Source organism: Podarcis erhardii (genome assembly GCF_964252035.2).
Source record: "Podarcis erhardii genome assembly, chromosome: 3".
Lineage (NCBI taxonomy): Eukaryota > Metazoa > Chordata > Lepidosauria > Squamata > Lacertidae > Podarcis > Podarcis erhardii.
This window is the reverse complement of record NC_138507.1, coordinates 80686354-80699981: the sequence shown is the minus strand read 5'-3', so window position 1 is coordinate 80699981 and position 13628 is coordinate 80686354. Positions and strand designations below refer to the sequence as shown.

At 47.9% G+C, this 13628-nt stretch overlaps 1 protein-coding gene across 11 annotated transcripts in view; it reads right to left on the bottom strand.

Annotated features, from left to right (window-relative positions):
• Positions 1-13628, bottom strand: part of CATSPERE (catsper channel auxiliary subunit epsilon) — a 60293-nt gene that overhangs the window by 6963 nt on the left and 39702 nt on the right. For 10 of the 11 annotated variants that reach the window (XM_081857651.1, XM_081857647.1, XM_081857650.1 and 7 more), the window contains 4 exons: positions 11007-11051; positions 8701-8737; positions 8005-8084; positions 7616-7715 (listed from right to left, as the gene is read on the bottom strand). In XM_081857651.1, the coding sequence (XP_081713777.1) occupies positions 7616-7715; positions 8005-8084; positions 8701-8737; positions 11007-11051 (262 nt within the window). Of the gene's footprint in view, positions 1-7615; positions 7716-8004; positions 8085-8700; positions 8738-11006; positions 11052-13628 lie in introns of those variants that run through there. The other variant, XR_014155447.1, reaches the window with a different exon arrangement.

The window sequence follows — 13628 nt, the reverse complement described above, 5'->3', positions numbered from 1 at the left end:
CCACTCCTCGCCGGAAACTGTCGCGCAGAGAATCCAGAAGACGCGTTTCCGTAAAGGAGCTTTTATGCTGGAGTAGATTCCGTAAATGCCCACTGTCGGATTCTGCCAGCGATTAAGGGAGTCATGTTTAAGGGCTCCACTAAGGACAGAGTTTGAGAACCATGCCCAAACTCTGAGGGACTAAGCTTTTACGCACAAGCAGCTCATCATCCCATCACAGCAATCTGACAGTCCCTGAAAGCCGCTTGTGCAAGGAGAGGCATCATGAGCAACCCAACCGGAGCCGGAGACGCAGGAGGAGCTGGAGCGGGTCCAAGCCTGGAAGAAAGGTACAGGGTGTTGGAACTCCAGCTAGCGCTGCAAACGGCGAGGCTCGAAGAGAGGCGGGCTCAGGATGCAGACAAGGGAAAAACCACCCCACTCGCAAGGAAGGTGCCAGGGTTGGTGCAAAAGTTTGGGGGTGATCCCAGAAATTATCAAGTCTTTAGGACAGAGATGCAATACGCCTTCAATCTGCAGTTTGATGACTTTCCCGATGAGGAATCGAGAGTGGCATTTGTCATTGGGCATCTCGAAGGGTGGGGCGAAAGACTGGGTGAGGCCCCTGGTGGCAGCGAACAATGACGCTCTAAAAGACTCGAGAAAGTTTTTTCGCGCCATGGACCTGATGTTTTCCAGCGAGATTGAGCAAGGGGTGGTGCGCAGACAGTTGATGGTGTGTAAACAGGGGAACCGATCCGTCCGAGAGTACTGGACAGAGTTTATCATGCTCATCCATAAATTGGGGTGGGACCTGTCTGTGGACCCCATTCAAATGCTGTTCGAAGAAGGGCTGTCCTCGGCGGTGAAAGACGAACCTTCCCGCGCGCCCAGGGCGGAGTCTATGGACCAGCTGACCAAATCCGTGCTTGCCATTGGAGCACGCCAGGAGGCGAGAGCCTTGGAAAAGCGGGAAGGGAAAGGGGAAAGTGGAGTGAGTTCCGCATTCCAGAGATGCCAGAGCAGCATTCCCCGCCAGTAGAGCCGATGGAGATTGGAGCAGCGCGCGCGCGCGGAGCTTCAAACACCAACGAAGGGCGGAAGAAGGAGGGAAAGAGCGCCAAGAAATGTTTCCTCTGCCAACAGCCAGGTCACTTTGCCAGAGTCTGCCCTCAAAGGAAGGGATGGCAAGGAATGGCGGGAGCTGTTGGGGGTGAAGAGGAGGGGGTTAAGGAGCAGGTAAAAGCCAACGCCTGGTTGCCAGCATCGGGGCACAGCAGCCAGGCCAAAGATCAGTGAATGCGCCCAAACCTGAACCCCCAAGACCAGCGCTTGTCGTAGAGGTGGTGCTAGAGCTACCAAACGGACATCCGCTAAAGATAAAGGCGCTATTGGACTCAGGCAGCTCCTGCAATTTCATGAGCAAGGAGTTTGCAGCTGAACACCAGATACAGACTATCCCCTTGAGTAACCCTTTGCAGGTGACAACGATTGATGGGAGGGAACTGTTGGGTGGAGAAGTTAACCAACAAACTGTCCCCATGATAATGAAGGTGGGAAGACACACGGAAGTAATAGCGTTCAATGTGGCCACCCTGGGAGGAGCACCCATCATATTGGGAATGAGCTGGCTAGCGCTGCACGATCTGCTAGTGGGTTGGCACCAGCGGGTAGTTTCCTTTGGGTCAGCACATTGCCTAGCACACTGCAAGGAGGGGGAGGCTCAGGGAGGAGCCCAGGCCACTCTAGCAGGGATGGAAGTAACAGATAAGGGGAAGGTACCACGACAATACGTCGATCTGGGTAACGTCTTCAGCAAAAGAGAAGCAGATAAACTGCCCCCGCATAGACCCTTTGACTGTCAAATTAACCTACTCCCAGGAGCCCAGCTGCCAGTGGGCAAGCTGTACGCCATGTCCGACAGGGAGATGCAGGAGTTAAGGGAGTTCATTGACAAGAACCTCAAACGAGGTTTCATCAGGGAGTCACGAGCGGTGGGGGGTAGTCCAGTGTTCTTCGTGGACAAAAAAGACACGAATAAACCCAGATTGGTCGTGGATTACCGGGCCGTAAATGCAGTGTCAGAACCAGTGACTTTCCCCATGCCCAGAATCGATGACATTTTGACCCGAGTGAGGAAGGGGAAAATTTTCACCAAACTGGACCTGAGGGGGGCTTATAACCTGATACGAATGAGAAAGGGAGACGAATGGAAAACTACCATGTTCACCCCCTTGGGGGCCTTTGAGTACCTCGTTATGCCCTTCGGTCTACAGGCGGGCTCAGCCTATTTTCAATCATTTATGAATCACGTCCTGGGACCTTTACTTTACAAAAACTGTGGCATTCTTAGATGACGTATTGGTGTACTCAGAGAATGAGGAGCAGCATGTGCGGGACGTAAGAGAGGTACTGAGCAGACTGCAAGCAAACCAGCTGTGGGTGAAACTGGAGAAGTGTCAGTTTCATACCAGAGAGGTGGAATTCCTGGGGTATCGTTTGTCAGACAAGGGATTAGCCATGGATCCCAGCAAGGTTCAAGCGGTACTGGAATGGAAGACACCTAAAACAAAGAAGGACGTGCAAAGGTTCCTGGGGTTTGGAAACTTCTACCGGAAGTTCATCAAGAACTTCGCCCACTTAACGGCGCCCATCACGGATTGTCTCAGCAGCAAGAAGAAATTTGTCTGGACGGAAGAGGCGCAGTGAGTGTTCGAAAGGTTAAAGAAGGCGTTCGCGTCGGAAGAACAACTTTTGCACGTGGATCTGCGGCAACCGATGAGAGTAGAGACCGATGCATCAGACTGAGCGGTGGGGGCGGTGCTTCTTCAGCCGGGAAAGGATACGTCGGAATGGAGACCGTGTGCCTTCTTCTCGCGGAAATTGAACAAATCCGAGAGGAACTACACCGTGTACGACCGAGAACTACTCGCCATTCATGAAGCGTTCCGGAGATGGCGACACTTGCTGATTGGAGCGCAGCACAAGGTCCAAGTGCGCACCGACCACAAAAACCTAGAATACTGGAGAACTGCCCGAGTACTGAACCAGAGACAAGTGAGATGGGCCCAGGAGTTCTCCAAATTCCATTTTGAAATTTGCTACGTGCCAGGGAAGGAGAATGTCAGAGCGGACGCTCTCTCTCGAAAACCAGAGTATTTAGAGGGAGAAGAAGTGCCAGAGGAGAGACATATCATCCCCGAGGACCACTGGGTGTGTGGGGCGGCATTGGTGGGGCCGAGAGAACTGGTAGAGGGAACCGAGAATGATGAATACGCCCAAGAGAAGCTCAGAGGACTCCGGGGAGGTGGAGAGAACACAGGGGGGTTTGAGGAAAGGAACGGAACGTTGTATTACAAGGGGGCACTGTACATACCCGAAGGAGAATTGAGGGGCCAGGTACTCAAACAATTGCACGACAGCCCGACAGCGGGGCACTTCAGGCAACACAAAACCATGTGGTTAGTTACCAGGGAGTTTTGGTGGCCCAAGGTGAGGGAAGACGTACGGGAATATGTAAGGGGGTGCAACCGATGCCAGCGAGCAAAAGGGGAGAGGCTGGCACCAGCGGGGCTACTGGAACCCTTACCCACACCAGAAAGGCCATGGGAGGCAGTATCCATAGATTTTATGATGGATCTGCCAAAATCCAAAGGGAAAACAGCTGTCATGGTGGTGGTAGACCTATTAACTAAGATGTGCCATTTTATAGCCTGTTCGCATGTGGTCACAGCGGAAGAAACCACCAAGTTGTTTGTAAAACATATTTTTAGGTTGCATGGCGCCCCCTTGAGGGTGGTCTCAGACCGAGGGAAACAATTTACTTCCAGGTTCTGGAGGAAGCTTATGAGCTTACTGCACGTAGAGGTCAATTTTTCGACTGCCCGACACCCAGAAACAAATGGGCAGGGGGAAAGGGCAAACGGTATTTTACAACAATACCTGAGGTGTTATGTTAATGACAGAGAAAATGATTGGGTAGATAAGTTGGCCCTGGCAGAATTTGCCTACAACAACGCGGAGAATGTGTCCACAGGGATGAGTCCCTTCCTGGCTAATTATGGGTGTCATCCCAGGGCATTTCCAGGAGAAGGAGGGGAAAGATAGAGCGTCCCAGCAGCGGAACACTTTGTTGAAGAGATGGAAGCGATCCACCGGCAACTCCAACTTAACTTAGAGAGGGCCAAGGAAGAATACAAGAAGCAAGCAGACAGAAGCAGACGGGAAGGTGAAACCATAAGGGTGGAGGACCGGGTGTGGCTATCCACCCAAGGACTGCCGTTCAAGGGAGGGTGTAAGAAATTGAGACCCAAATGGCTGGGACCCTTTGAGGTCATACAACAGGTCAACCCGGTGGCATTCAAACTCAGGTTGCCCAACCACATGAAACTGCACCCAGTATTTCACAGGTCCTTACTGTCGCCGTACCGAGAGGGGCGGGAGTGGGGGGGACGTGAGAGGGAGGTTACTCAAACACCAGTCATAGAAGAAAGGGAACGCAACATGCATGTGGCAGGAATCATTGATTCCAGGTGGAAAGGGAATCAGGTGGAGTACTTGGTAGAATGGGAAGGGGAACCGGAGTCAGAAAACACATGGGTACCAGCAGAGGAGGTCAATGACGAGGTTTTAATAGAAACGTTTCATCAACGGTTCCCAAGGAAACCACAGCCCGTGGCACGGTTCGGGAGGGAACATTTCGGCACCACCGATGAGGAAGAGGAGTTTGAAGGGTTCCCAGAATCAGGGCTGGAAGAGGGAATAGACTCCGATGAGGAGGAGGACTCAGGGAGAAGAGACGGGAGTCAGTGGAGAGAAGTGTTTGAATCCTCTGACGATGAGGAGTGTTCTTTCCGGGGTTTTCCATCCTCACCGCCAGTAGAGGAGGGGGCGGGAGGGGGTGAAGGGGGCCCTGGAGGGGAGGTAGATGTCAGGGAACTGCCATCGGAAAGGCAGGTGGTGGAGGGGCTCTCGGAAGCTAGGAGAGACTCAGCAGCGGAGGAAGGTACCAGCAGGGGGAGAGAGGGAGATCAGAGAGAAAGTGAGTCGAAGGGATGGCTCAGGGAGTCTTCCAGCGAGAACAGTGGAGAAGTCTCAGGACCTCCTATAGGTACACCCACTCCTCGCCGGAAACTGTCGCGCAGAGAATCCAGAAGACGCGTTTCCGTCAAGGAGCTTTTATGCTGGAGTAGATTCCGTAAACGCCCACTGTCGGATTCTGCCAGCGATTAAGGGAGTCATGTTTAAGGGCTCCACTAAGGACAGAGTTTGAGAACCATGCCCAAACTCTGAGGGACTAAGCTTTTACGCACAAGCAGCTTATCATCCCATCACAAAACTGGTAAATATAAAAGTTTAAAGCATTATAACACAAATACAACCGTTCATAGATTTCAGTCCATCCTGTTTTGCCTCCTGACACTTTGTCAACCTTACTGGGATCTCAGGTAAGGTCATGTGCAGCATTCGGAAGCCTTATATGGTCTCGTGGAGGCTCTCACAAGAGCTTGCCAGAAGCTACCACCACATCTACTTGCTTCTCTGGTAGTGTGTGTGCGTGGACACACAGAGGTATTCCTTGTATTCCACTGCCTGTTTGGACCTATGTCTGCCAGATGCAATGGACACTGCCTCCAAAACCTTGGGGCAACAATTAAGGCACTGGCTCAAGCTAGGAATCTGTGGTGGACTTTGTGCCCCTTAAAAATTCTGAAGATTCTGATATTTCTTCCCATGGTAATTTAAAAAATGTAGTGTTGATAAGGTGTCTGGTCTAGAGGTTAGAAGGGTCAATTGGAGTGTGCCAATCTCATAGATCCTTAGAATTCTCGTATTTGGTGTTTTCTCAAATTTGGACAGAGCAGATGTAAATATTACATATATCATGTTAAATGCAATAGCACATAGGTTCTGGCCCTCAGTTTAGCATTTATACTCACTACAGATAACTTTTAAGGGGGAAGTGAAGTCAAGAAGCAGGAGGATAATTCTGAGTGGCAGCTAAGTTTCATAAACTAATTGGAATGAACCAACCAATTTCTGGGCAGGCAGCTTATAGTTTGTATCTGTTGGGCTGTACACAACTGTTCCATTATTAAAAACCATGTATTGAATAAATTGTTGTGTGTAGTTCACCATACTACACAAAAAGGAATTTAATGCATTTGGCAAGTTCAGTTGGTTAAAGCGTGGTGCTGATAATGCCAAGGTTGCAGGTTCAATCACCATATGGAACAGCTGCCTATTCCTGTATTGCAGGGGGTTGGACTAGATGATCCTCAGGGTCCCTTCCAACTCTGCAATTCTATGATTCAGTTATTTCAGTACTTGTGTCTTGTCTATTAAACATGTTGCTTCTAAAGTTTTGAAGAATTTGCTTTTAAATCAATTTAGCACTGTCAAGAGGGACGCGGGTGGTGCTGTGGGTTAAACCACAGAGCCTAGGACTTGCCGATCAGAAGGTCGGCTGTTCGAATCCCCGCGATGGAGTGAGCTCCCGTTGCTCGGTCCCTGCTCCTGCCAACCTAGCAGTTCGAAAGCACGTCAAAGTGCAAGTAGATAAATAGGTACCGCTCTGGCGGGAAGATAAACGGCGTTTCCGTGCGCTGCTCTGGTTCGCCAGAAGCGGCTTAGACATGCTGACCACATGACCCGGAACCTGTACGCCGGCTCCCTCGGCCAATAAAGTGAGATGAGTGCCGCAACCCCAAAGAGTCGGCCACGACTGGACCTAATAGTCAGGGGTCCCTTTACCTTTACTTTAGCACTGTCAAGAGCTGTGTAAAAGACTGATTTAAACAACATCCATTAAAAAACCCTATTTATATACCACTTACTATTTCAAAGATGTTACCGTATTTTTCGCTCTATAGGACACACTTTTCCCCCTCCAAAAATGAAGGGGAGATTTGTGTGCATCCTATAGAGTGAATGCAGGCTTCAGGAAGCTATCCGCAAGCCTTTGGAGCCCGGTGGGAGCTCCCACCGGGCTCTGAAGGCTTGCGGATAGCAACCTGCAGCCTGAAGCCCAGGGAGTGCAACGCTGACCGGGCTTCAGGCAGCTATCCACAAACCTTCGGAGCGCTCCCCCAGCCCGCAAGCTCTGGAAGCGGTGGCAAGGCTGCGCAACCTTGCCTCCGCTACCGGACCTGAATTTTTTTTCTTTATTCCCCCCCCCCTAAAAACTAGGTGCACCCTATGGTCCAGTGCGCCCTATGGAGCGAAAAATACGGTATATCACTAAAATAAAAACACAACCTCAAACCAGTTAAACAGCAATATAAAAGCATTCAAAAGTGAATAAAGCAGAAATTTGTAAGATTCAAACATGTAAAAAAGGTTCAATCTTAGATGTTGGGGAAAGCCTGAGCAAAAATATGTCTTCACAATACATCTATTTGAAGCAACTGGTGGTTGCTGTTTCATGAATGGCAGATGGAAGGGCATTTCACAGTTGAGGAGCAACAGCAGAAAATGCTGATTTTGAAGTCATTGCCCCAAGACATTTTATGGGGTGTGTGGTGCCATGAGAATCCCCCCCCCCCCGTTGCTCTAAATGATCTTAAGGTCTAAAATGGGGCAGGTGGTCTCTTATTCTTGATTAACCTGAAAGGTTAGTGTACAAATGTCTGCTCACCTGTTGTACTGTTGTGTTATAATGGTAGTCATTCCTGCCATTCATCTCCCACAAGATATAATTTGCCTCAACAGTCCCAATCATGTTTTTATGCTCATATCTAGAAAGAACAGAAATACAGTGTCATGTCTCTGTAAAGGACAAAAAAAGACCGAAAACAAAAAAAAAAAACCATACTAAGGGTATACACTACTGTAGGCCAGAGTTCTTGCCAATAAGGCAATTTTTAAAAATATGGAACTGGTGGGGAATTGTGGTAATGAAGATAATAGCTGCATTATCACTCTTTTATTTTTCATCTGATTGGGATGGTCAAAGAAAGGGCTTAACGAATAAATATATATAAATACATATTTTCCATGGGTTTATAGTGTTTAAAAGCTGCTTACAAGAGAACAGTAGGACGAAATGGACGTGCGTAATGGACCTCTATCGGGCAACCAAATAGTGCAAAATTGTACTCTTGCACCTAGGAGAAAGGTAGGTTAACATAAATCTCTCCTTGCCTTCTATTTGCATCAATAGTATACTTAACATATTTATTTATTCACTTTATTAGTTGCTTGGCACTTAAGGAGTCTCCAAGTGACTTACAAAACTTAAAAGCATAAAGCATGGCAGAGTATCAGAAAGAAGTACATTGTATTACAATAAAAGCTATGCAAACGCCACAAAACAGCAGAAAAACCTTCAACAGAAAAACGCCATTACAGTTGTACCTTGGTTTTCAAATACCTTCGTACTCGGACGTTTTGGCTCCCAAATGCTGCAAACCTGGAAGTGACTGTTCCAGTTCGCAAACTATTTTTGGAAGCCGAATGTCCGACGGGGCTTCCGCAGCTTCTGATTGAAGGTCCTGCAGCCAATCAGAAGCTGAACTTTGGTTTCTAAATGTTTTGGAAGTCGAACGGACTTCCGGAACAGATTCCATTCAACTTCCAAGGTATTACTGTAATAGCAAAACCATCATAATCTCTCAAATGCTCTGTAGGTATGTTTTTACCTCGTGCCAAAAGCAGGACCTGGTTAGGGAAAGTGTTCCACTAGTGGGAGCTATAACTGAAAATTAAATGTGTAGTTCTTACCCAGTATTCTCCCTGTGTTTTGACCCATCGATATTTCCTAATGTGAGGGAAAAAATAAAGTTTGTCAATGGTAAGGACAATGTTTTATCGATTTATCAATCTATCTATCTATTAATTTATTATTATTATTATTATTATTATTATTATTATTATTATTATTATACCCCCACCCATCTGTCTGGGTTTACCTAGACACTCTGGGTGGCCCATAGCATATTTTAGAACATAATAAAACATCAAACATTAAAACCTTCCGGATACAGGGCTGCCTTCAGATGTCTTCTAAAAGTCAGATAGTGTTTTATTTCCTTGACATCTGAAGGGAGGGTGTTCCACAGGGAGGGTGCCACTGCCGAGAAAGCCCTCTGCCTGGTTCTCTGTATCCTCGCTTCTTGCAGTGAAGGAACCAGCAGAAGACCCTTGGAGGAGGACCTCAGTGTCTGGGCTGAACAACGAGGGAAGGAAATGCTCCTTCAGGTATACTAGACCAAGGCCATTTAGGATTTAAAGTTCAACACCAACACTTTGAATTGTGCTCGGAAGCACGCTGGAAGCCAATGAAGATCCTTTAGGACTGGTGCTATATGGTCCTGGCGGCCACTCCCAATCACCAGTCTAGCTGCCACATTCTGGATTAATTGTAGTTTCTGGGTCACCTTCAAAGCATAGCAGCAATCCAAGCGGGAGATAATCAGAGCATGTACCACTCTGGTGAGACAGTGTGCAGGCAGGTAGGGTCTCAGCCGGCGTATCAGGTGGAGCTGGTAAACAGCTGCCCTGGACACAGAATTGACCTGCGTCCCCATGGACAGCTATGATTCCCAGCCTGCGCACCTGGTCCTTCAGGGGCACAGTTACCCCATTCAGGACCAGGGAGCCCCCCCCACCTGCCTGCCTCCTGTCCCCCAAAACAGTACGTCCATCTTGTCAGGATTCAACCTTAATACGATAGCCACCATACATCCTCCAACTGCTTCTAGACACTCACACAGGACCTTAATTGCCTTCACTGGTTCAGATTTGAAGGAGAGGTCAAGCTGGGTACTATCTGCATACTGATGAACACCCAGGCCAAACCCCCTGATAATCTCTCCCAGCAGCTTAATATAGATGTTATTGCCTATAATGTGTGATTAGGTCTCACACTTTAAATTTTAGAGTCACAACTGCTCCACCATTTGCCTCCTCATTTTTCACTACTAAATAGCTGTGCACTCCATGCAATTCCCGAATGCTCAGTCCTCAAAAGGAAAAAGTGGAACAAGAAAATTAGGAAAAAATATTTAGCAGATTGAGGATGAGAAGGGAAACGGAGCCACTTTCACTTAGCTGACAAACCAGCAACTTCCAGCTCCTCTTCTTGTCCCCCCCGCTCAATTTCAGCTGCTCATTATAAAGAGTTTTGGAACTAAGGACTACTAGTTTCTGATTTTGCTTCTCCACACTCCTTCATCCCAATTCCTTTCCCTTTTGTGTCATGGCCTTTAGATTATAAACCCAAGAGCAGGGTATTTTATGACTGATCTTTGTAAACCACCCTGGAAGCCTTTTTTCACTGGAGAATAATTTAAAAAATCCTACAAACAGGCTATGGAACATGGCTGAGAACAGGCATCCTATAAAATAAAATAGAATTTATTTTTTTAAGTGCTTCTTCTCTATTGTTTATCATTAAACTTGTAAAATGTTTTTCCTGATAATGACTACCACACCCTCCAACAAAGAACTGGAAAGATGGCTTTATTTGCCCTTGTAGTGGAACATGTTCAGTAAAAGTGGAGTGTTTTAATGAATTATATAAGTATATACTGGTAAGTCTTGACAACATATATATTGATTCATGGTTCTTGTCATATCTGCCTATGATATACCTATGCAGCTACTGTCTTTAAAGTTTTGTTTTCTATTGATGTGTTAGTTTTGTTACAGCTTATGGACAATAAAATAACATATTTATCTTATTTACACTTTCCATATAGCAAAAGGATATGGTGGAGTATAAATTTAGCAAAAGACTTAGTAGCAAGCTCACTATTGTGTTTTGGGACAGACTAAATGGGTTTGCCAGCAAAGTTAAAATACTGCTGTTTGGATGATCTTTTGGAGGGAGGAATTTTGTATCTGGATTCACTATGTCAGTCTTAGAAATGATCAGCACTATCAGAGTTGGCAGCTCTGATGAATGACAGCATTAAAAAAACAAAAAATTGATGCCTGTACTCTACCACCTACAGAACACTTAAATAAATTGGAAAAGCAGTCGAAAACAATCTATTTCCATCCATATTTTATATGAAGTTTCTTACGCGGGTATTTTGAATGTAAAAGTTTGATTGCTACAATTTGTGGGTCTGTGGACACAAAAAAGAGAAATACAATTATATAAAGATATTTATGATTAAATGATAGTTTGAAAATATAGCACAGAATTTATTATGGTCCTTCTACATTTTATATATTATTAATATTCTTATTATTTCATTTATATATAACTGAATGCCAAAATAGGGTTCTAATAATAATAATAATAATAATTTATTATTTATACCCCGCCCATCTGGCTGGGCCTCCCCAGCCACTCTGGGCGGCTTCCAAAAGAATATTAAAATACTATGATACATCAAACATTAAAAGCATCCCTAAACAGGGCTGCCTTCAGATGTCTTCTAAAAGTCTGGTAGTTGTTGTTCTCTTTGACATCTGGTGGGAGGGCATGCCACAGGGAGGGCGCCACTACCGAGAAGGCCCTCTGCTTGGTTCCCTGTAACTTGGCTTCTCGCAGTGAGGGAGCCGCCAGAAGGCCCTCGGTGCTGGACCTCAGTGTCCAGGTAGAACGATGGGGGTGGAGACGCTCCTTCAGGTATACTGGACCGAGGCTGTTTAGGGCTTTAAAGTTCAGCACCAACACTTTGAATTGTGCTCGGAAACGTACTGGGAGCCAATGTAGGTCTTTCAAGACCGGTGTTATATGGTCTCGGCGGCCGCTCCCTGTCACCAGTCTGGCTGCTGCGTTCTGGATTAGTTGTAGTTTCCGGGTCACCTTCAAAGGTAGCCCCACGTAGAGTGCATTGCAGTAGTCCAAGCGGGAGATAACCAGAGCATGCACCACTCTGGCGAGACAGTCTACAGGCAGATAGGGTCTCAGCCTGCGTACCAGATGGAGCTGGTACACAGCTGCCCTGGACACGGATTTAACCTGTGCCTCCATGGACAGCTGTGAGTCCAAAATGACTCCCAGGCTGCGCACCTGGTCCTTCAGGGGCACAGGTACCCCATTCAGGACCAGGGAGTCCTCCACACCTGCCCGCCTCCTGTCCCCCAGAAACAGTACTTCTGTCTTGTCAGGATTCAATCTCAATCTGTTAGCCGCCATCCATCCTCCAACCGCCTCCAGACACTCACACAGGACCGTCACCGCCTTCACTGGTTCTGATTTGAAAGAGAGGTAGAGCTGGGTATCATCTGCATACTGATGAACACCCAGCCCAAACCCCCTGATGATCTCTCCCAGCGGCTGCATGTAGATGTTGAAAAGCATGGGGGAGAGGACAGAACCCTGAGGCACCCCACAAGTGAGAGCCCAGGGGTCTGAACACTCATCCCCCCCCACCACTTTCTGAACACGGCCCAGGAGGAAGGAGCAGAACCACTGTATGACAGTGCCCCCAGCTCCCAGCCCCTCAAGACGGTCCAGAAGGATGTTATGGTCGATGGTATCAAACACCGCTGAGAGATCCAGCAGAACTAGGAAACAGCTCTCACCTTTGTCCCTAGCCCGCCGGAGATCATCAAGCAGTGCGACCAAGGCAGTTTCAGTCCCATGATGAGGCCTGAATTCCGACTGGAAGGGATCCAAATGGTCCGCTTCTTCCAGGAGTGCCTGGAGTTGTTCAGCAACCACTCGCTCAATCACCTTGCCCAAGAATGGAAGATTTGAGACTGGGCGATAGTTGGCCATCGTGGCCGCATCTAAAGATGTTTTTTTAAGAAGTGGTTTGATAACCGCCTCTTTCAGCGGGTCTGGGAAGGCTCCCTCACGGAGGGAAGCATTCACCACCCCACGAAGCCCATCGCCCAGTCCTACCCGGCTAGCTTTTATAAGCCAGGATGGGCAAGGATCAAGGAGACAGGTGGTTGGTTTCACTCGTCCAAGCAGCCTGTCCACATCCTCGGAGGTAACAGATTGGAATTGATCCCATGCAATTTGACTAGACAGGACTCTAGCACTCTCCCGCCTCGGCCCTGCTCCCACGGTGGCGTCTACCTCTTCCCGAATCTGAGTGACTTTATCTGCAAAAAACTTTGCAAAATCATTGCCGGAGATCATGTGGCCCGTACAGGGCCCCGATGTAGCAGGTGGTTCCGCTAAATTGCGGACCACCTGAAAAAGTCTCCTGCTGCTGTTTTCTGCAGATGCAATAGAGGCGGTGAAGAAAGTCTTCTTCGCCGTCGCTACCGCCACTTGGTAGGCTCGACATTGAGCTCTAACCTGTGTCCGGTCAACTTCAGAATGAGTTATCCGCCACCGGCGCTCTAGCCGTCTCAACGATTGTTTCATTGCCCTCAGATCCGTGGAAAACCACGGGGCTCTCCGGGCTCCATGCAATCGGAGAGGGCGCTTCGGAGCCAAACAGTCAATAGCCCTGGTTAACTCCACATTCCAGCGGGCCACCAGGGAATCAGCTGAAAGGCCATCAACATGGGATAAAGCATCCCCTACCACTCTCTGGAAACCATTAGGATCCATTAAGTGGCGGGGGCGGACCATCCGAATCGGTCCCACCTCCCTGCAGAGGGGAAGGGTCGCGGAGAAGTCCAGTTGCACCAGGAAGTGATCTGACCATGGCACTTCTTTTGTTTCACTTTTAGTTAGTGTCAGGTCACCAACATCCGTAGAGGTAAACACCAGGTCCAAGGCATGTCCGCGG